This window comes from Quercus suber, unplaced genomic scaffold (assembly GCF_002906115.3).
Source record: "Quercus suber isolate HL8 unplaced genomic scaffold, Cork oak 2.0 scaffold_543, whole genome shotgun sequence".
Classification (NCBI taxonomy): domain Eukaryota; kingdom Viridiplantae; phylum Streptophyta; class Magnoliopsida; order Fagales; family Fagaceae; genus Quercus; species Quercus suber.
The window spans coordinates 460,884-485,275 of NW_027069991.1; the positions used below are offsets into that span (position 1 = coordinate 460,884).

Below are 24,392 nucleotides of genomic sequence, written 5' to 3' on the forward strand. Positions count from 1 at the left end.
TATCACTAACTCCTTCCCTTTCCCTATCAGCAGTAGTCAACAACATCACCTAACATATCCAAACATAATTATTCACATCAGTACAAGTAATCATAGTTAGGATAGTGTTACAAATTTAAGAAGTTGAAAATGTCATACGTACGTGACCCCTAAACCAACTGCAAAACTTCTCCATGTGGTGCTTATATATAACGGCCTCGGGAACATTACGATTATGGCCTTTTCGGAGTTTGTCCTTTATCAATCTTTTGTGCATCCTGTGCATGCAATTGTATTAGGGTTAATAGACCTAACGTACATTGAATTGACGTGCAATCATAGTTGTATACATAGTACTTACTCACGAAAGTGGTTGATGTTTTCGGAATTGAATAAAATGTAGTGATGGGCTTGGGTCCACTCTCTATTGTTTAGTGTCACGATCGACACCACCCCTGTTGACTCCTCAATCGTCCTGCGAGGTTGATTGAATATAGTTTCCACTCCTTCCATATACCGTGAACAAAATGTTAAGCACTCTTCTACTATGTATCCTTCAGCAATAGACCCTTCCGGAGCAGCTCTATTTCGTACGTACGACTTAAGGCGTGACAGGTACTTATAGAGGAATGATAAGATTAATGATTGGCAGGGTAATTTGAACGTGCACATGGAACTCATAGTTGACCTAAAAAATTACACAAGGCTTACCTCTTAATGGGATACATCCAACGGTAGTGCACTGGACCACCAATCTTGGCTTCAGCAGCTAAGTGCATGACCAAATGAACCATCATCGTAAAGAAGGATGGCGGAAATATCTTTTCCAATTCACACAATGTAACTGCAATGTCTGCCTTAATAGTCGCAATATCTGAGACCTTAAGGGTTTTGGAACAAATTTCTCTAAAGAAGCAAGCTAACTTTATCAAAGGCCTAGTAACATGAGCGGGCAAAGACCCACGTAAGGCTATGGGAAAAAGTTGCTGCATCAAGATGTGACTATCATGACTCTTCAAACCAGAAATCTTGCGTTCTTTCATGTTCACACGACGTGAGATATTGGATGCATACCCATCAGGCACTGTTACGTCCTTCAAAACTTGCAAAAAACCTTTTTTCTCTGATGAAGCCATGTGAAAACAAGCGGGCGGTATGGTATACTTATCAGCACTTTTTCGTTGCAAGTGCAATTCACTCCTTATCCCCATGTCCGCCAAGTCAAGGTGCGCCTTGTAATTATCCTTTGTTTGGTCCTTCAAGTTCAGCACTGTTCCGAGTATATTATCCATCACATTCTTCTCTATATGCATCACATCAAGATTATGTCAACTTGTGATCCTCCCAAGAAGGCAAGCTGAAAAAGATGCTCCTCTTCTTCCAACCACTCTCGTCTTCCTCCCCTCTCTTTCTTTTATTGTAAGCAAGTTGACATTTCCTTCCCAGACAACGTCCAAGTAAATGTTCAGTTTCCAGAATAATGTTTGACGCAACCAGTGGTTCAGGAGCCGATCGCGTATCATTAGATCCATCAAATAACATACTTTCTTTCCGAAAATCGTGGTCAACATCCAACCATCGTCTATGTCCCATGTAACAAAATTTGTGGCCATTTCTCAAATATCGAGAATCGGTCTCCACAGCACAAGAAGGACAAGCTAACCCACCTTTGGTACTCCAACCCGACAAATCTGCGTATGCAGGAAAATCATTTACGGTCCACATCAATGTTGCACGCAATTGGAATATTTCTTTTGAAGATGCATCATATGCTTGTACTCCAACATCCCATAACTCCCTTAGTTCTTCCACTAACGGTTGCAAGTACACATCTATAGCAATCCCTGGTGAGGTAGGACCAGGAATAAGTAATGATAGAATCAAAGATGACCGTTTCATGCATAGCCAAGGAGGGAGATTGTAAAGGACCAACATGACAGGCCATGTACTGTGACTAGTACTCATAATTCCGAAGGGGTTGAACCCATCCACAGTTAATCCAAGTCTGACATTACGGGGGTCAGACGAGAACTGTAAATGCTTACTGTCAAACATTTTCCATGCATCTGAGTCAGCAGGATGCCGCATAACCCCATCATCAGTACGACCATTAACATGCCATTTCATAGAAGTAGCCAGATCAGGTGAAAGAAATAATCGCTGCAATCTTGGCTTTAAAGGGAACCACCGTAGGATCTTTGCAACTTTCTTCTTCCCCTTACTGGATGAAGCATTTTTACTAGCAACTGATGCCTGATTTTTTTTCCACCTTGATTCTTTACAACAAGGACATGCGTCGAGGTTAACATTTTCCTTCCAAAACAACATACAATCATTGGGACAAGCATGGATCTTCTCATAACCCAAACCCAAATCCTGGACTATCTTCTTAGCCTCATAATGGTCCTTTGGCAACTTAGCATCTTAAGGAAGCATATCCATTAGAACTTCAAGCAACATAGTAAATGACTTGTTCGTCCAACCACACAAAGTCTTCAATTGGAACAACACGACAATGGCTGAAAAAATGCTAAATTTCGTACAACCTTCGTATAAAGGTTTGTCTACATCATCTAGTAGCTTGTAAGACTTCTTCGCCTCATCATTCGGACCTTCAACCGGATGTTCCGTAGTTGGACCTTCTTCCATTGGTTCAGGTGGCATTTCATGCGGAGGGCACAAGTCATGCAACATCCCACGAAAATCACAATATACATTTTCGGATTCTTGCACTTGAGAGCTCCCACATTCGGTAGCCGTCATAGCAACCGCCGATTCCCCATGAAATTTCCAAACTTTGTAATTGTTAAGCATCCCCGAAGCCCAACAATGATCACGTACCACATTTACTGGTTGTAAAATCAAATTCACACATTTCGCACAAGGACATAACATCTTTCCATTGCGTGCGGATGGGGAGGTAAATGCCACGAATTGGTTTACACCTTCAAAATATTCCCTTGAACCCCTCTTCTTGTCCATCCAACTTTTATCCATGGTGATATAATTTTACGGAATCTGACCTACACCAAGATTTGTTAATACGAAGGTAATAATTATTATAATTAATTCATTCATTTGTCATTTGTTAAGAATAGACATACCCAAGTATGGTTAAATTTTCTTTGAACATATAACTCTTGTCCTATACTAACTCAATGTCATAAGTTGTAAAAGTAGTTAATCATAAGTGTTTTTAAAAATATGAAAACAAATACCCAATGCATGTAATTGTAATAATTGTAATAATTAACAAATACCCAATGTATCTTAATTATTTTCTTCGTTTATGTAATAAGTTTTAGCTGTGGCATATATAATGAGAATTTAACCAAAGTCAAACACATACAACAATTTACTCAAGTGAGTAGTGAATAAGACCAAACCTCTAAGATAGCGGGGGCAATTGACCAAAAGCTAACTGCTTCTCGGATTTCCTCGGTGGTGCAATAATTGTATCTGCAAAATAATATTTATAAATTCAGACCATAAACTAACTATGTAGCCTAAAGAATGAGAAAACTAAAGACTTATATATATCCTACTAACCAAGTTAAAGTCATACTTTGAAACTTTTATGAAGTAAAGATCGTTAATATTATGACATTATATCTATCTCACTTTAATGACGTATATGACATTAGGCTTAAAAAAAAAAAAAAAAAATTAATAATATTAAAAAAAAGAAAAAAAAAAAAAGAGAGAGATCATGATGGGGCTAGTATTACACAATGATAATAATAACACAAAAATCTATTCAAAAGTAAGTCATTTCCATCCTTTTTTTTTTCTTTTTTTTTTTTTACATTAGAATTACTTATACACACTAATAATATTGGAATATTTAAAAAAACAATTTTTTTTGGTAATCTAAACAACCCCTAATAGATTATGGGATGTGATGAATGTCCTCAACCACGTCCGAGACGTATATGCAGTACTGGTGGATCAGACTGTTTGGTCTTTGATGTTTTAGACCCACAATATTACACACAATCTATAGCATTTCATAAAGTGAAGAGTTAGGAGAGTGATTTTATAGCTCAAAACAACACTAAGTTATGAACCAATATAAAAATTTCTTCTAACCAAAAGGTCACTGTATATTAACTTCTTCCCACACAATTTTCCTTCTAAGATTTTTTTTGGTTTTTTTGAAATGTAATTTGAAGAGAGCTTCAACGTACTAATGTGAATAAGCTCTGTTCATATCTTTGGTTTTTTATATTTTATTTATTTATAATAGAAAAGTTTTGCCAAATATCTCAAAGTCTCCTTTTTTAGAATTGATTTGGTCCATCTAGTTGCCTACAGTCCTAGCCAGTCATAGTTGAGACTCAACCTGATTCAAGTCGAAGACTATTTCTGATGTAAAAGCCTAACCTTTAAATTTATTATAACCAAGGTGCACTCAATAATAATCAATATATTATCATCAACCAAGCCATAAAAATAATCCTTAGCGTTCAAATTTGTATGCAGCTACCGTAGATCTCATGAAGAGAAATGTGACCTAGGTATAAGTTAACAATACTCAAATTGCATGCCTAGCTATGTAAACATTCTAAACAAGTATAGCCATCAAGTCAACTATATATCTATATATATATAGATCTACACCCTAAAAATTGTTCAATCAAGTGGCTCTACAGTTCACCGTAAATTTAAAAAAAAAAAAGTGGCTCTACAAGTTTTTTTTTTTTTTTTTTAAGGTGGGTTTTACCTGCTTAATTAGTATCAATGCATCACTAACAAAAGGAATGGCTTACCACTATAGGCTATTATGCCATTTCCTAATTGGCCTCTTAATTAAATTTTTGGTCTCGTTAATGGGTGATCTTATAGCATTTGTAAATATACAATTTTTGAAAATTTTTGATATTGCTTTTATAGGAAATGTAAAAAATTGTTACAAAAATTAATTACTTTTTCCTTTTTCCATAAAAATTATTTAAAATTATTTCTTAAACCAATACTCTAAGGATATCAATTAACTTTTCTCTTAAATGTTTGTAATGGGTTTCAATTAATTCAACTAGTAAAATATCATTTGTTTAAAAGTCATATAATAGATTTTAGTTCAAATCCAATTGATTATTTAAAAAAATAAAAATAAATTGATGCTTTAAAAAAAAAAAAATATATATATATATAGATATAGATATATACATATATTTTAGAAGAATACAATAAAAAAAAAAAAACTGATATACAATACCTTAAATGTTGTTCCTTAAATTTCCTTCTTAAAATTCAATCCTATGAATACTTAATTAAAAAAATACACTTTTATCTCATGAGATAAAAGCCGCATGACAAAATTGTAAAAGAGGAATCGAAGAGAAAGCACATAACTACTTTACCTAAGTCTTGCCGAAAATAAAATATATTAATATCTTCATCCGATGATAAATAGCATTTTTTTTTTAAAGAATATACCATGTATGTTTTAAAATCCCATCATACTTTAGGGGGAAAAAAGGATTTGGAGCTCTTTATATATTTGGGAATCAAAAAGAAAGTACAACTTAAATTAAGATTAAGATGTAACTAATGCGGTACTCATCAACTATCAACTACTTGGTTCTAATTGCTAGCATAGTTGCTTTCTCTCTCAAATAAAAAAATCAACAAAAATGCTAGTGTTAGCATTAACCATTACAAGCTAAACTTCTAAAAAAGGTTGTACCTACGGTTAATTTTACTTAAGCTTATATTGGCCCGGCTAATACTATGACTATACGGTAATTTTTTTAGCGATTTAGTTCAATTGATCAATCCTTTTCTTGTGAAAAAAGAAAATATTAATCTCTTATCCTTATGAATAAAAAAAAAAATATTTCATACTTAAATCAAATACTTTATAAGATTCAAATTCTATTATACTTATTCAGCTCAAAAATACCTCGGATTACCGAAGTAGGGGTGACATTCAAAACCCTAGAAATCGAAGCATAAACAAGAGAAGTTAAAAGTTGCAACCCGAAGACCCAGATCATGAAATTGAAAATTGCATACAATAGAAATTTGAAGGAAAGAGAGAAAAAGGGGGGAAACTTGCCTGAGTTGACTGGGTGCTTGACAAGTCGCCGGAGTTTTTTGAAGATCGATCTCAGAAAGTGGTACGGCGATGGTGCGTGGGTCGGCGATGGTGCGTGAGATGTAGTGGCGGGAGTGAGATTTAGTGGGTCGGCGATGGCGAGTGAGGTTGAGGATGAACGGAATCGGGTTTTTGAGAGCTAAGAGCTGAGTGATTTCGAAATAGGGTTTTTGAGTTGGAGTGATTTCGAAATAGGCTGAGTGATTTCGAAGGATGAGGGCTGACTGATTTTTGTTTTTGGTATTTATACAAACCCTAGAGCCGCGGTTTTAACATGCGGCTATAGGGTTGGGCCTGAAGTCTCGTTTAGAAAACGCGGCCTGATCCTTACTTGAAGCTGCGGTTTAAACACGCGGCTTTACACCAGAGTTTGGGCTGCGGTTTTAAAACGGGGCCATAGCTAGTCGCGTTTAAAATGCGACCCAAAGCCCAATAAACCGAGGCTGCAGAATAAGTCTATGGCCTCATTTCTAAAACGGGGCTTCAGGTCCGGTCTTTAAGCCTCGTTTTACAAAAACGGGGCTGTAGCACATCTATGGCCGCGTTTTTTAAAACGCGGCCCAAGAAAACGCAGCCCAAAGCCCCCGCGTTTTGTAGTGTATCACTTCTAAAATATATCTATTTTTTAAATCTTAACATTGCACTTGGCTTTTTATTTATTTATTTTTTATATAAATAAAAAAAATTATATGTTCAATAGTTACAATGAGAGAGTGATAATTTGAACTCTAAATAACTATGCTAAAAACACCATGAGATGCTAGTTGAGCTACAAGGTTCTTGACACTGTATTTGGCAGTAATGTTAATAATATGGTGTTGGTAGCTATAAACTATTTTGAGGATGGCGGCAACAGTGACGACGGTGGCAAGGTTTTTGGATGTTGTAAACTTGTAATGGGTAGTAGTGTACCTGAAGGGGAAGGTAGCTATGTTGCATGGTAGTGATGTGGCAATGGTGCGATTGTAGTGTGACGATGACAACAATGCTGATGATATAATGCGAAGAGTAATAGTGAGTTTTATGGGGGCTTGAATTTGTGAAATCACATCTTCTATGGAAGTTAAACTAGAAATTTGGACACAAAATTTCCAAGTTCATGGGATTTTTGAAATACTCTTTTGTCAACTTAAATCTGAGAAGAGTTTTAGGTGGTCTCTACGATTGTGCAAGATGCAAACATCCCCATCCCAGCCATTCTTAATTTTTGCCTTTTGGAACAGGATGGAGATGAGTTAATCCCCAAATTGTAATTTCTGTGATTGTTTTAATGAATTTTTTTTACTCAGCAAATAATAATAATTATGCAAGGGAATGACTAAACGGGCAAAAGCGTATAACTAATTATCTTAATGTGTATTGTAAGTCATCACTCTCCTCATGCACCTAGGTGTTTAACAACAGTTACAATCTAATGCTCCAAAAACAGGTACAATTGTTAAGTAAAGACAGCACTTATCAGGCATGGTAACAGACTAATATTGGGGTAGGACTGAATCATGGGTGCTCAATTCTCACCTCATCTTTTCTTGGAGGTGGGGAACATCTGCATAAAGCAAGAACATGGTGGGAATATGGGCATTTTACCTTCCTAATGAGGTGAAGCCACCGTAGATGATAGTAAGAGAGATGAGAGAGAAGGTCAAGAGCAACGATAAGATCATTGAGAGATACAGACGAGTGTGACTATAAAAGTATTGAGAGATAAAGACAAGTACAATATGTTCCTCCGATGAATAGCATCAATTGTTTAATAGAACAGGGGGTATATGCATATATGATCAAAAAAACAAAAGAGACGTCATCAGCATAAATGTTTCTGCTATTAGCCTGTACTACAGAGATAGCTAGCTAGCTAGAGTCTTCTCTTCTTCCTGGAACCACTTGATCTATTCACAGAAGCTCATCATCAAACAAACTAATAGAGGATTAAGAGGAAGGGATATCAACCAAAAGTTAAGCAAGAGTGTTTCTTCCTTGTATTTGTCATGTCAAACTTCTTGTTCCTTCATCTTATGCCTTACAGTATTTCGGCCCCTTCCAGTTTTCTTCTTTATCAACCTCTTCAGGTGCTTCTAGATGCCTACTGTGGTGATGTTTCTCATGTTTTTCTCTCTTCTTTGACCTCATCTGATGCTTCAAATCTCTTTTGAATATTTAAAGTTGTTTGGACTTGGATCTGCTAGTAAAGAGTAGATGGAAGCTGAATTAGCAGGATCACTTACATGCATAACATCCACCTCATGATTAAATACCTCCTGCTGAGTTGGAAGGTTACTGTCATCTACATCAACCTCCTTCACAGTCACATTCAACAGTTCATGTTCACTCTTCACTTTATAGTAAAGAGTAGATGGAAGCTGAATTAGCAGGATCACTTACATGCATAACATCCACCTCATGATTAAATACCTCCTGCTGAGTTGGAAGGTTACTGTCATCTACATCAACCTCCTTCACAGTCACATTCAACAGTTCATGTTCACTCTTCACTTTCCAATCATGTCCATTGCCAACATCCTCTATACGTGACAGGCGGTCTGTCTGCGTTGAATAGTCCATGGAGCCAGTAAACTTTGGAAGGGAAGATACTGGTGAATCCATAAAATTCTTGATGCAACCTGAGGTTACAGGTGATAATCTTCCATCAGTATTCACGTAAGCTGGATGCTTTCCACCACCAGGTGCAGACCAGAGATCTTTTCTAACATTCATTGCTTCAGTGGTTCTTTCACCAAAATAATCAAGAGAACATATTGATCTTGATGAAGATTTAGAATTAAGTAACAGCTCTCTCCTAGGGGTTCCCTTTCTCTCCAGCTGCTTACTTGCATTAAAATTTTGATTCACATAGTAACCACTGTCATCCACCTGAAGACCTGCACTTCTGTTACTCAAAAAGTTCTCTATAGAGGGCGACCTTCTTGAAACTTTAGGTATACTCATGTTGATGTCCTTGCTCTGCTGAGTTCTATTCCTAACGCTATAATCATTAATAGGACTTCTTGACATGCTGTGACTACCTGTAACTCTTGAAGGTTTGTAGCATCTAGAATCATGCAACTCGGATCTAAAATACCCAGAACCTGGGGAACTAGAGTCAACAGGATGATGTCTCCTAGTAGGTGATCTAGATCGAGATCTTCTCCTTGTCATGTGCCTGCCTTTATTCTGGTGGTAGTTTGAATCATTTTTGCCACCAGAAAAGTATCTATTACGTCTGTGACTAGACTTGTTATGGTGCTTGTGATCATCCCAACAGTCATGGTCACTGGAACGTCTATGATGCCCATGACTGGTGGTATCTTTTGATGAACGGTCCTTGTGCTCCTTACATCCTTTCTTGTATCTAGTAGGAGATCTGGATTTCGACCTTAGAAATTGCAAAGATGAAGACTGTGAACAAGATTGCAACTCTTTAACACCCCTAGACATGTTGAGTATTCAAAGGACAAGACAAATCATGTATTAAAGATCATAATTAGCACGAAATATGTCAGTGATTAACAGAAAATTTAACTAAATAAAAAAGAATGTCACAACTATAACATGGAGCCAGGTATGTTTTCATGGAATTTAAGCTAAAAAGTTATGACAAAATAGGCATTTTTGTTTGTTTCTTAATATATTTGTATTGGTTACAAATACAACCTACTGAAGGTACACATACTTAGAGCTTTTTAAATGATTTTCTTAACATAATAATTTATAGAGCACCCAATATAATATATGACATCATTTTCAATTCTCATGAATAACTCAGTTAGAGTATGCTTCTACACCAAAATCAAATAGAACTAGTTTCCCAACAGTTCTTTCTCTCAAGTCTTGACCCAAAGTTGGTAGAGAGTACTAATGAGATATTATATGATTTTTATCTTGGGGAGGTACACTTCCTTCAAATTTCTGTAAGTTCAATGTCATCGCTCAATACATTCAAGCATTGACAGCTTGCACTTAACAAATTTCTAGACCCCTCTTATGACACGGCTGACAAGTGTATATAAATGATGCATTAACAAACTTTTCATTAGATCTTAGTATTACGTATGTTGAACTACTTGTGGCTTCTTTATCATAATATGCATGCAGGTATGAAGTCTTAGTTTATGATTTTATTACTTACATTGTTGCTCTTTGGTGGAAACCCATTCAACAATGATGCAAATATTCAAGTTAAAACTACCAAATGAATTTTGAGAATTTTCTATAACCTTTATATATATATATATATATATTTTCTTCTTCTTCTTCTTGGGAGAATGGAATAATATGCCCCACAATAGAAAAATCCAACAGCAAAAAATAGATACAATAGAACTGACATTAAATAGAGTTGACATGAATGATAGGATCTAAGTTTATGGATTTTACCATTGAGAATCAAATTCCTCAACTTTCTCTTTTGGTGCAGCATCTTTGTCCCCAATCAAAATTTTGCCAACTTTTGTTGCATGAGCTGCGGTTTCTTTGACAGCTGCTTTTATGCTTGCTTCTTGTTCGTCAACCAGCTTCTTGAACCTCAGCTTCTCACTTGCTAGCGACTGTTCAAAATAATACTGCTGCAGAGTTAAGGCATCATATAGAGAAGGTAGCCCAACATCTGGAGAAGATTGCGGGGATGTATTTGTTGTATGATGTTGAGAAGTCATAGTTAAAATCACTAGTAGCTATGACATTAATCCTATATTTATTATCTTTCTATTGTTCCACCTCCACCTGCAATTTCAAGGAAAAAAGAAGAGAAACAAATCACTCACACAATGAGTTGAAATCTTTAAGACAACAAATGGTAATTGTTCTAAATAAAAATTCTAAAACACTTTATGGCAAAACACTAATCTATTCAAGATTTTCACAGATCTTTCTCTATTTCTTTCTCTATCTGTGGGTTTCTTAATTATCTTGCCCCTTTAATTATTGTATTAATGTTTTTTGGGTGATTCTTTTAGTCAAATAAACATTTACATCCTACAATAACTCGTGGAGGAGATGATACATAGAGAGAGGGAATGATGCAGTAATAAGGTGATAGGAATTAAGGGACTGATATTATGACTTTAGGCTAGTAATGCCACCTCCAAATTCTTATTAGTCAGGTCATATGCCATAATCACGCACCATTAATTTTATTTTTATATGTAAAGATAAACTTTATTATTAAACAAAATACAAGCTACTCTTGACTAAACAAGTAGTCTACTGCTATAGGACTATAAAATCAACAGAACACAAATCCAAAATTCTACTAACGAGGAAAATGAAAAACCATTCATCATAGACATCCAATCATACAAAGAACACAAGATAAAACATTTCAAGTCCAGTGTGGAAGGTTCCTTCTTCTAAAAAACTTGATGATCTCGCTCTCTCCAAATGGCCCACATGAGACAATGGGATAGCCTCCAAAATTCTGTAGCACGACCCCTAACCCCCAAAAAAAATACTCCCATGACAGCACATAGTTACCTTCCTTCCTCCAAGCACACACGCAGGTGCTCTCACACACCATAGATGAATAAAATAGTATGTATAATGGTTCCTTAAGAACTACAAGGACATCTTTGATTAGAGTTCACAATTGAAGGGATTGGTAAGGCTTGATGACCATGCTGTTTACTTAGTCAAGTTCTACAGATTTTTTAACATCAGGAAATTAACCCAATGAATTTTTTTTTTCTTCAGGGCAGTAGAATAGGTACTCGGTGTGAGGCAGCATTTTAGATGCAAGAATGACATTACCACAAAGACATCTAATTCTCATCTGCAGGTGGATATTTTCTAGACCTTAAATGTTGTTAGTTTCTAAGGCTGATAATTTATTACTAAGTTCTTCATCCTTTTTTAAGCCTCAAAGTGAAAAAGTGGTGAGTTCTATCTAATTACCTAGACTTTGGTACAAGTCATAAAGAACCCTCATATAGTAATGATTAAAGCCAAATTAGTTCCGTAAACTGTATAATTTTTATGGTCAAGTGAAAAGAGAAATTATTATAATATTCAGAGTAGCTTTATAGTGTTTTCAACAAGAAACTGGATGGTAGCCACTGGGTTCTAGGATGGCATATTTTAATAGAAGGCTCAAGGATCAAAAAGCTCATAAAGCACATAACCATCACCAGATATCAAAGTAGTTTCTCTTTTCCTTCTCTAAAAATTGTCTTTGTTGGGAATTAGGTGGTGTCCCTATATGTTACATTAACTACTCAAAGAGGCTCCTCAAGGTGATGTCTCCCCAACAGTCTTCAATTATTTATCAAATTCAACCATATAGATATGCTGGATAAACATACATGTTATATTTTATTTTATAATAAATAATTTAATAAGATGCATTAACATTTAGATGTGAAACATGGATGTCTAATAATAAAATATCTATTCCTTTGCTTTTGAGACCAATGGATGTGAACTAGCACATATTTGAGCAATTGTTTCAACTCCATTCATAATCATTCATCGATCTGTGCATCCGTAATAAACATTAAGGTAACCACTCAACAAACATTTCTCCTGTTGCAAACTTCGCATTACCAAAATATTTGCAGCTCAATTCAACCCAATAAAAACCTTCCCTCAATAATTCAAACCCACCTACAAAAAATTCTTATCTAAGACTACACGTAACCCTAAACAATACTTTCTAACCCAAGAAAAAAAAAAACTTGATACTTTGAACTTCTCCATATTCCCATTATGGGTTTCTATTGCTTTTACAGAAAATATGAGGGGGGGAAAAAAGAGCTAAATGAGAACTTCCTTAATCAGCAAGTTTTAAAATTTTCATATATTTCCCATCACATTCTTCAATAACCATATGGTAAAACAAAGTGGTAATTTTAACAACAATTATTATTGAATATAATATGAATCAAAACTCATTTATACATGAAACTAAAAAGAATTTTTATGAAAAGAACAAAGAATCCCAGATCTAGGTTCCTCATCTTTTACTTTACCAATTATGCATTGCCAATAGCTCTATTCTTTCTAAGATTTCTTATACAATAAGTCTATAATACAAACAAGTACAAAATTTATGGTAACAAAAAATCATCAATATATAATAAAAAAAAGAACAGGAGTTAGAGCAATGTGGACCTGAAAACACAGTTGGTGGCTTGTTGCCAAAAGCCTTGGAGGGTCACACAGAATAACAATCTCTTTTCTCCGTACCGTGTCCGTGTGAGTTTGTGGGCGTTTGAGAGTTGATAACTGTTTTGTTTTGTTTTTGTTTTTTTATTATTTTTTTTTATGAAACGTACGCATTAAAAAAATAATACTAATAATAAAATAAAAGAGTACCGATGGTGCCATATAAAATGACACAATTTATGTCACAACTAGCCTATATGACGAGTTGTGGTGAGTCCATGTGAGAACACCCTTTCACCACTTACAGCTCGCCACATCGACGAGTTGTAGCATAATTTGTGCCACTTTATATGGTACCAACATACATAAATTTTTTTTACTACAAAGCATTTGGCTTTAACCATAATAGAAAGGTCACATGCTTGCTTTCTACACATGACTTACTTGACTCTAAATATGTTTAGACTTTAGAGTCAAATTTTATACTTAAAAAAATGAGTGGTGTTAAGGACACAATAAATTGTTATAACATTTTCGCTTAGGTGTCATTGTGTTAGTCACTTATAGGTTAAAATAAAATAATAAAAATTAGACTTTGACCCACCATAATTAAAAACAAGAGTGTTGTGAAAATGTTATGAGATTTATTTGTGTCCATTGAATTTCTCTAAAAAATATAAGACACGGTTTGGGTCCAGTGTCCTGTAAGCTGGATTTAATATAATGCAGCCACATGTCCATATAGAATTGGGTCCAATGCATTTGAACTAAGCCTTGCTAAAAAAGAATAATAATATAAAAATCCTAAAATATATTGATCCCAAAATTGTAACGATTGAAACATGAAAGTTGTTGAGTTCTTCTTTGGACTCAATAAAATTTCGTAACTAGTTGAGTTGTCAGCCCATTGTAGGTAAAAAATGAAATAAAATTATATATATATAAATATATATATATATATATATATATAAATATGTACCAGGACCCACCATAACTCAAAATAAGGGTGTTGTGAAAATATTGTGAGATTTTGTTATATCTCAAGACTTTCTCAAACTTATTAGTCCCTAATGTTCATGCGAGTGATTTTAATCATGTTTTAAAACACAAATTTATTAGTCTTTCCTAGGGATGACAATTTTTCCCCGCACTAAAAAATGAAATAAAATTATATATATATAAATATATATATATATATATATATATAAATATGTACCAGGACCCACCATAACTCAAAATAAGGGTGTTGTGAAAATATTGTGAGATTTTGTTATATCTCAAGACTTTCTCAAACTTATTAGTCCCTAATGTTCATGCGAGTGATTTTAATCATGTTTTAAAACACAAATTTATTAGTCTTTCCTAGGGATGACAATTTTTCCCCGCACTACTTAATCCGCCTCTCCCCGCTTCGCCCCGCACGGGTTTTCCCCACCCCGCAAATATGGTGGGGTAGGGATGGGGCAAGATTTTAGCCTCGCATCACAAGCTGGGCATGGATGAGTTTAGACTTTTTAGACCCACCCTGCCCCGCTCCTTCCCGTCCCCGCCTTGTCCCGCGTTCCCTCTCCCCGCTTCGCCTCGCACAGGTTTTCCCCACCCCGCAAAGATGGTGGGGTGGGGATGGGGCAAGATTTTAGCCTCACATCACAGGCGGGGCATGGATGGGTTTAGACTTTTTAGACCCACCTTGCCTCGCTCCTTCCCGTCCCCGCCTCATCCCGCGTTGTTAAGGGTTATAATTGTAAAATTTTCATACCCTAAAACCTTACTATTTAAACAAACATATTAATATTAGCTTGTTTTATTCTACCTAATGTGGTTCTCTACCTTTATTTTGTCATGTATTATACTATGAGATTTTCTTATTTATTTTTATGATTGTCTTGTTAAATACTTGGATATATTATTCAATTTTTTCTAAAAATTGATTTGATTTGATGGGATAAATTTAGTTGTAATTTCATATTTTTATTAATGAAATAGGTTTCATTAAAAAAATTGTACTAGTTGTAGAGCAAATTAACAAAAAATAGAGTTTTACGAGGTAGGGCAAGTCTTTGCGTGGCCCCAAGGGGCAGAGATGGGCTAAGAAAATTTTTCCCGTCATGCAGGGCAAGATGGGGATGGGGCAAGACAAAATCTTGCGAGGCGGGGGCGAAGACCCCATCCTTTGGACCTGCCCTGTCCCATTGCCATCCCTAGTCCTTCCATCTAATTTGGTTTTTCTTTTCTTTTCTTTTTTTTTTTTTTTTTTTATACATGGTTAATGGAGCAATAATGTGACCTCTTTTTAATGACATAATATCTATTTTTTATTTTTTTAAAAAACTACTACACAATAACTTTGTCAAACCTAAACTCGTATGTGTGCCCCAAGTTTTGACCTAAGTTCAGACTTAAATATTAAATAAATCAAACTCTAACATAATAATGTGTTTGTGAATAAGTTTGCAAACATAAAACCCAATTAAAAATATAGATTATACCTAACAAATAAAAAATATATATAGATTATATTTTATTATAAATAGATTGGAGATTAACTCGTATAAATTTATAAACAAGTTCAAAATATAGAAGATTATTATAACTTATTATGTAGTAAAATTATATATGGTTTTTTTACAATATAAGATTGTTGAATTAAATTTTAAAAGTTCATTAGCAAAAATCATTTCATCTAATTGGCTCAAACAATATAATTTCAACTTAAAAAAAAAAAAATGTGGAACCTCATTAAGGCAGGTCGCTTGGGCCCTATCCTTAAGAAGTAAACTACGAATACACGACCTCACCCTGTTAGAATCATGTATCAGATAATTAATTATAAAGTGGTAAAAAATTGCAGCTTAGTGTTTATCGAATAATAACAAATTTTTTATAAAAAAAAAAAGTTGGGAAAAAGAATATGTTAATCAAGTAACTTCTAAACAAATTCGAACTTGTTTGACGAAAAAATAAACAAACCTTAAATAGCTTATAACATTCACACTAGCTAGAAAAAATAACCCTTTTAACCAAGAAAATTATAGCTCAATTGAGATTCCTATTAATATTTGTAACAGAGACATCTATGATTCAAATGTCTTCCTTTAATATATAAAAAAATTAAAATTAAAAACACATTTTTAAAGGTAAATTACCTATTTGACCCCTAATGTTTACATTATGTGTCAATTTGGTTTATAATATTTCAATTGTATTAATTTAGTCTCTATCATTTTGGTACTATGTCAAAATAGCTCATACCATTGAATAATGGATAAAAAATGCTGACATGGCTAATGATTGTATTAAAATATTATTTTATTGCCACCTAAGCTACCATGTGTTTTTAAAATTTTTTTTTTTAAATGAGACAAAACAAAAATAAAACTTCGTCTTTGGAGGTTGGGATTGGAATAGTGGTAGCTTAGGTGGCATAATATTTTAATATAACCATTAACAACAATCAGTATTTTTCAGAGAAATACTATGTTCACAATATTTTTAATTTTTTACAACAAATTCTAGGTGATAGATTATTATTAGTTTTAATTTGAACTAGTTTCTAAAATTACTTTCTTACCTCCCAATAACAATATGTAACAACTTGCCACGTAAGATTTGTAGCAAATGTGTGATAAAAATATTGTTGACATAACATTTTTCTATTTTTCATCAATTACTTATGGATAGAAACTTAGATTCTGTTTGGAAACAGCTTATTTAGGGTATATTTGAGATCCTCTTATTTTATTGAAATTAATTTTTTTTGCTGAAAGTACTATAGATAAAGGTAAAAATTAGCTGAAATAGTATAGTAGGACCTATGAATAGTATCAAAAAGTGTAATGAGACTCATAAATAGTTGTAAAAATAAGCTGAATAATAAAATAAATTGACAAAATTAATCATGCCAAATGAACGTTTAGTTGAAATTAAATTTTTTTTTTACTGAAAGTATGGTAAATAAAGTTAAAATGTTGCTAAAATAGTTTAGTGATGTCCATAAATAGTATAAAAAGGTGTAATAGAGCTTATAAATAATAGCAAATATAAGCTAAATAGTAAAAAAAAAAAAAAATTTCAAGCCAAATAGGTAATTCAGTTTTTATTTATTTATTTATTTATTTTTATTTTTTTAAAAGTTTTTAATTTTAAATTGTTTATAAATGAAGCAAAACACCTTTTTAGCCTAAAATTTAACCAGGAAAAAACAATTTTTTTTTTTAATTAAAAAAGAAAGAAAGAAACAAAGTAATACGCTTGTGCATCATTCTCGAGCTCAACGGACTGTGTACACCAATATTTTCTAGTGCTTCAACACATCAATTGAGTTTGAGAGTTGAGACATTATCTTTCTTCACTCTCTCTCTCTCTAAGCTTGAGCTCGAGCTAGCGCCATTTTCAGGAAGGAGGAGAGTTCTGTTCGTCGACTTCACCGACGCAGGGAAAGTGCTTTCCAACGGCGCCAATCGAAACCCATATCAGGTACGCTTCGATTTTCCCCCAAAGTTTATTCATCCCGATCGAAATCCATGTGAAATTTTGTCCATTGATGATGAGTATGATGCCCGGTTGTGTGTGCGTGTCAAATTTTGGCGTTGGTGGCGGCTTTGGGTTTAATAGAGTTGATAGATTTGTAAAATTTTCACATGGGTTTCGATCATTTTGTGTTGTAGTTTATACATTTGATAGATTTTTCCCATGTAAAACTCAGGAGCACAACATGAGCTTTGGTTTTTATAGGTGGTGGTGGTGGTGTGTTTCAGTGTTTGCTACTGAGTTTCTGTTTTGAAAGTATGGAGTTCTATGTCAGTATAGAGTTGATTTGGTTCCCAAGGCATTACAAATTCTAGCCTCAGTCAGTGAAGTTTACATACTTTCATAGCAATTCTGTCCCATTAGCGTGTTGGCATTTGGCAGCCTTATACCCAATTCGCGGGTCAATCTTGTAATACCTCTTATTGGTTTGGGGCAGTCATTTAGTGTGAAATGACATGAATATGGTTGCCTAGGGAGAATAATGAATGTTCTTGGTTTATTCTGTCATGATTGGGATGAGTTGGGCTTTGTGGGAATTGCAGTAGCAAAACTAGATAGAATGAAGTTGAGGAAGTAGTTATTTGCAGTAGAAGATTGTGTAACAGAAAATATATCTCTAGGTAAAATGAAATTGTCAACTAGGATTGTTTAATTAACTGAATTTCTGGCCCAAAGGATGTGGTGATCAGAGTTTATTCAAATTGCTCAACAAACTACAAGAAATTCGCTAAAATCTGTCAAATGAAAGTATTACTAAAATCACATTCAAATTTCTCAACAAACTACAAGTAATTGGCTGCACTCTATACAATATACATATTAAAATGGATAGAGTGCGCTGTAATGAATTGTAGTTGTTAAATCTATACGTTCTAATCGTGCACTCTCTGAAATTGGAGTGAATTTCACTTTGCTAAATTCTACAGTTCTATATTGTAGTGCACCTTCTGAAATTCCTTTTAACACTCTTTTAAAATGGCTAAATTTCTATTAAAATTACAAGAATTGTAGTTTATTCATTTAGATTTTAATGATTTAAGAAAACCTGGCACATTTTGGTTTGTTAAGTGAACGACCAATTCGAAACCTCCTTCAAAATATATTCAGAAGATATACTAGTGATTTGGCAAAGTAGTTGAGAACTAAGCCTCCGATTGCCATGGAAGGAATCATGCCTAATGAACTTATGGCGTTGAACAGAAGCATGGTGTGATCTTGATTGTTTTTCATCTATAGCTAGTTGTATGATGATCTCGAACTCATCATCATTGGAGTATGAGGATTCATTAGCAATTATGTTAAATACAGAATGGTCAAAAGAAAAACAAAGAATGAGTGAAGGAAAGATAATTTTGGGTTGAGAGAAAACAAAGTTGACTGAATATGAGAGTGAAAATGAGAGTGTTTGGGTTGAGGTGGACTCAAATTTGAGAGGGAACGGTCTCCTTTATAATAAGAGAATATGATCGTTAAAATATGACCGTTGGGGTGTTGGAAAATGTTAGCATTTGAAAAAAATGACTGTTACAAAATTGAATAAAGAAATAAAGTTTTAATAGAGTAGAGATAGAGTATTGAGCTTGATGTAGGTGTTTGTGAATAGTAGATTAGCTAAAATAGAGAAAAGTGGGCTTTTTAGATCAAATTTGGCTAAAATTATATTGAGCCTGGTGTGGATGCTCTAATATAGTTTGGTGAGGAGCTTGAGCTTGGTTCGTGTTTGAAATAAAATTAAATGAACAATTTAAACTTTAGTACTCTACTTGGCTCAGCTCATTTACTACCCACAATGAGATTTAACAAGTTCCAATCAGGAATGTTTATCAGTTTCAGATTAGTATTGCTGTAGGTGTGGGGCCTAGCTCCTTCAAGATAGACATTGTCTTCCTACTTTTCTCACTGGTATACCAGATCAATACCAGATCAAAAACCCAACCTACACAGACACATCAAGATCAATGTCTTATCTCTCCTCCCCCCCCCCACCCCCCCCCCCCAAAAAAAAAAAAAAAAAAAAGAGGAAAAAAAAAACCCAACCCCAAATAATTATTTTTAAAGGAAATAGAAACTCTATGCATTTCCACAAAGAGTCTTATCCAACTATAAAACACCCGCTGCAAGGTCTGGGTATCACCAATTGGTAGAAAGTAAATAAGGTGAAACACCAGAAGTTGCTAGAGAACTGAAGAAAAGGAAGAGTAACCAAATGAGTCAAAAGGTCATGCACATTTAAATTGATTTTTGTATAAGAAGATGAGCCAACTCTATTTTGTAGAAAGTTAAGCATTCTTGAAGTTGATCATTTGACATGAACAGACACCAAAGACAAGCAAGCAAGACAGAGAGGGTGGAAACATTGAAGGCATCATGGGTAGCCTAACAAACACTATAGACATTAACTAGTAAATTACCACGTGTTTTTAAACCACGCCTTTTCTAACTCTATATATACACATGGACACACACGAATATATATATATATATATATTATTCAAATAATGCAATACCAATGATGAACCCTTCAAATTGATTGCTTGCTCTGGGATAAAAGCTCTCCAAAAAGCAAGGAAGTTTGAAAAAGATAAACAACCCAACTTACCCTACTTGGTTCATAAGCAAAAAGCATCCACTACCATTGCAACAGCAAATGAAACATGTAGCATAACTTAAGAACACACAGAATACACAACATCATAATACAACAAAGAAAGCACTACAGAAATTACATTGAAAATTAAGCAACACCTGTTTCATACGCTGCTCAAGCTCCAACCTAAACGATCGGATTCTGCGCTCTTCGTACCCAGAAAGAACCCTAACATAGAATAGGGCCTTCCTTCCAAAATCTAATAGCTTATTCATACTAATAATAATTCTACTTTCCTGCAACAATTAACATTCATATGAATTTAATTCAATAGCATATAAATCACAATTTCTATGACTTCAATGCCAGAGTTTTAAAGTGTGAATTCAAAATGATTCAGCTAAAGCGCCCTGTTTGGTTGCCATGAAAATATAGGAAAACACTAGGTATCGTTTCGCACACATTTTGCAAGTAAATTACTAAGAGATATGATTAGTGCAATGTTTGGTTTCAATAGGGAGCAAAATCACTTCAAAAGTGACAATTCATTATTGGAATCTGTGTGTGTGTGCATGTGTACACAAACTTTATTCTTTTTCTTTTTCCTCAGCTTCTAAGTTTCTCAGCAACCAAACAGGAATGTGTCAAGAATTTGATAGAACATCAGGAGTAAAAGGATTACAAGCTTGGTTGAAAATTGAATTCACGGCCGAAGGAAAGCCCTAATTTTGACATTTAATTCAAAGAAGAAAAGAGAAGTGAGAGATTCTGACCCTGGAATGGTGGGATTCTGAGGGAGCAGTGTGACTGTGAGCTGGTCTGGCTGTCAATCATCAAGTGTCGTTTGGGTGTATTTGAATTCTTGGGTTATCCGAATCCAGGTTTAGATAAACATGTTGCCCAAACTACCCTGCTTTGTTGTATAAATGTCTTTGCCAAGCTGTGTTACAATAGGTTTATGTGTCAGTTGTTGGATGAGCAAAGACTAGTGTCATAGTCTAAATTAGGGTAGTAAATGAGCTGAGCCAAGTAGAGTACTAAAGTTTAAATTGTTCATTTAATTTTATTTCAAACACGAACCAAGCTCAAGCTCCTCACCAAACTATATTAGAGCATCCACACCAGGCTCAATATAATTTTAGCCAAATTTGATCTAAAAAGCCCACTTTTCTCTATTTTAGCTAATCTACTATTCACAAACACCTACATCAAGCTCAATACTCTATCTCTACTCTATTAAAACTTTATTTCTTTATTCAATTTTGTAACAGTCATTTTTTTCAAATGCTAACATTTTCCAACACCCCAACGGTCATATTTTAACGATCATATTCTCTTATTATAAAGGAGACCGTTCCCTCTCAAATTTGAGTCCACCTCAACCCAAACACTCTCATTTTCACTCTCATATTCAGTCAACTTTGTTTTCTCTCAACCCAAAATTATCTTTCCTTCACTCATTCTTTGTTTTTCTTTTGACCATTCTGTATTTAACATAATTGCTAATGAATCCTCATACTCCAATGATGATGAGTTCGAGATCATCATAAAACTAGCTATAGATGAAAAACAATCAAGATCACACCATGCTTCTGTTCAACGCCATAAGTTCATTAGGCATGATTCCTTCCATGGCAATCGGAGGCTTAGTTCTCAACTACTTTGCCAAATCACTAGTATATCTTCTGAATATATTTTGAAGGAGGTTTCGAATTGGTCGTTCACTTAACAAACCAAAATGTGCCAGGTTTTCTTAAATCATTAAAATCTAAATGAATAAACTACAATTCTTGTAATTTTAATAGAAATTTAGCCATTTTAAAAGAGTGTTAAAAGGAATTTCAGAAGGTGCACTACAATATAGAACTGTAGAATTTAGCAAAGTGAAATTCACTCCAATTTCAGAGAGTGCACGATTAGAACGTATAGATTTAACAACTACAATTCATTACAGCGCACTCTATCCATTTTAATATGTATATTGTATAGAGTGCAGCCAATTACTTGTAGTTTGTTGAGAAATTTGAATGTGATTTTAGTAATACTTTCATTTGACAGATTTTAGCGAATTTCTTGTAGTTTGTTGAGCAATTTGAATAAACTCTGATCACCACATCCTTTGGGCCAGAAATTCAGTTAATTAAACAATCCTAGTTGACAATTTCATTTTACCTAGAGATATATTTTCTGTTACACAATCTTCTACTGCAAATAACTACTTCCTCAACTTCATTCTATCTAGTTTTGCTACTGCAATTCCCACAAAGCCCAACTCATCCCAATCATGACAGAATAAACCAAGAACATTCATTATTCTCCCTAGGCAACCATATTCATGTCATTTCACACTAAATGACTGCCCCAAACCAATAAGAGGTATTACAAGATTGACCCGCGAATTGGGTATAAGGCTGCCAAATGCCAACACGCTAATGGGACAGAATTGCTATGAAAGTATGTAAACTTCACTGACTGAGGCTAGAATTTGTAATGCCTTGGGAACCAAATCAACTCTATACTGACATAGAACTCCATACTTTCAAAACAGAAACTCAGTAGCAAACACTGAAACACACCACCACCACCACCTATAAAAACCAAAGCTCATGTTGTGCTCCTGAGTTTTACATGGGAAAAATCTATCAAATGTATAAACTACAACACAAAATGATCGAAACCCATGTGAAAATTTTACAAATCTATCAACTCTATTAAACCCAAAGCCGCCACCAACGCCAAAATTTGACACGCACACACAACCGGGCATCATACTCATCATCAATGGACAAAATTTCACATGGATTTCGATCGGGATGAATAAACTTTGGGGGAAAATCGAAGCGTACCTGATATGGGTTTCGATTGGCGCCGTTGGAAAGCACTTTCCCTGCGTCGGTGAAGTCGACGAACAGAACTCTCCTCCTTCCTGAAAATGGCGCTAGCTCGAGCTCAAGCTTAGAGAGAGAGAGAGTGAAGAAAGATAATGTCTCAACTCTCAAACTCAATTGATGTGTTGAAGCACTAGAAAATATTGGTGTACACAGTCCGTTGAGCTCGAGAATGATGCACAAGCGTATTACTTTGTTTCTTTCTTTCTTTTTTAATTAAAAAAAAAAATTGTTTTTTCCTGGTTAAATTTTAGGCTAAAAAGGTGTTTTGCTTCATTTATAAACAATTTAAAATTAAAAACTTTTAAAAAAATAAAAATAAATAAATAAATAAATAAAAACTGAATTACCTATTTGGCTTGAAATTTTTTTTTTTTTTTACTATTTAGCTTATATTTGCTATTATTTATAAGCTCTATTACACCTTTTTATACTATTTATGGACATCACTAAACTATTTTAGCAACATTTTAACTTTATTTACCATACTTTCAGTAAAAAAAAAATTTAATTTCAACTAAACGTTCATTTGGCATGATTAATTTTGTCAATTTATTTTATTATTCAGCTTATTTTTACAACTATTTATGAGTCTCATTACACTTTTTGATACTATTCATAGGTCCTACTATACTATTTCAGCTAATTTTTACCTTTATCTATAGTACTTTCAGCAAAAAAAATTAATTTCAATAAAATAAGAGGATCTCAAATATACCCTAAATAAGCTGTTTCCAAACAGAATCTAAGTTTCTATCCATAAGTAATTGATGAAAAATAGAAAAATGTTATGTCAACAATATTTTTATCACACATTTGCTACAAATCTTACGTGGCAAGTTGTTACATATTGTTATTGGGAGGTAAGAAAGTAATTTTAGAAACTAGTTCAAATTAAAACTAATAATAATCTATCACCTAGAATTTGTTGTAAAAAATTAAAAATATTGTGAACATAGTATTTCTCTGAAAAATACTGATTGTTGTTAATGGTTATATTAAAATATTATGCCACCTAAGCTACCACTATTCCAATCCCAACCTCCAAAGACGAAGTTTTATTTTTGTTTTGTCTCATTTAAAAAAAAAAATTTTAAAAACACATGGTAGCTTAGGTGGCAATAAAATAATATTTTAATACAATCATTAGCCATGTCAGCATTTTTTATCCATTATTCAATGGTATGAGCTATTTTGACATAGTACCAAAATG

At 34.0% G+C, this 24,392-nt stretch overlaps 2 protein-coding genes and 1 long non-coding RNA gene across 3 annotated transcripts; all 3 read right to left on the reverse strand.

Annotated features, from left to right (window-relative positions):
- Nucleotides 1-1,302: 1,302 nt before the first annotated feature.
- LOC112016731 (uncharacterized) lies at nucleotides 1,303-2,976 on the reverse strand. Its single transcript, XM_065764167.1, has 2 exons — nucleotides 2,526-2,976; nucleotides 1,303-2,402 (listed from the first exon to the last, which is right to left on the reverse strand). Exons 1-2 carry the CDS (start codon nucleotides 2,974-2,976, stop codon nucleotides 1,303-1,305), a joined length of 1,551 nt encoding a protein of 516 aa, XP_065620239.1.
- Nucleotides 2,977-8,416: 5,440 nt separating this feature from the next.
- LOC112014887 (uncharacterized) lies at nucleotides 8,417-13,266 on the reverse strand. The gene is made up of 3 exons (XM_024047281.2): nucleotides 13,181-13,266; nucleotides 10,454-10,798; nucleotides 8,417-9,506 (listed from the first exon to the last, which is right to left on the reverse strand). The coding sequence occupies exons 2-3, from the start codon at nucleotides 10,729-10,731 to the stop codon at nucleotides 8,417-8,419; spliced, it is 1,368 nt and encodes a 455-aa protein (XP_023903049.2). The 5' UTR covers nucleotides 10,732-10,798; nucleotides 13,181-13,266.
- Nucleotides 13,267-20,411: 7,145 nt separating this feature from the next.
- Nucleotides 20,412-23,376, reverse strand: LOC136063575 (uncharacterized). The gene is made up of 3 exons (XR_010625209.1): nucleotides 23,138-23,376; nucleotides 21,065-21,231; nucleotides 20,412-20,587 (listed from the first exon to the last, which is right to left on the reverse strand). It is a non-coding gene; the product is annotated as an uncharacterized LOC136063575 (long non-coding RNA).
- Between the last annotated feature and the right edge of the window lie 1,016 nt (nucleotides 23,377-24,392).

Coding starts and splice junctions, on each gene's coding strand:
- LOC112016731 (XM_065764167.1), bottom strand. CDS start 2,976: ATGGATAAAAGTTGGATGGACAAGAAGAGGGGTTCAAGGGAATATTTT. Junction 2,403..2,525: donor AGACAAACCTTTATACGAAG/GTTGTACGAAAT, acceptor TGCTTCCTTAAG/ATGCTAAGTTGCCAAAGGAC.
- LOC112014887 (XM_024047281.2), bottom strand. CDS start 10,731: ATGACTTCTCAACATCATACAACAAATACATCCCCGCAATCTTCTCCA. Junction 9,507..10,453: donor GAGGAATTTGATTCTCAATG/GTAAAATCCATA, acceptor CAACATGTCTAG/GGGTGTTAAAGAGTTGCAAT.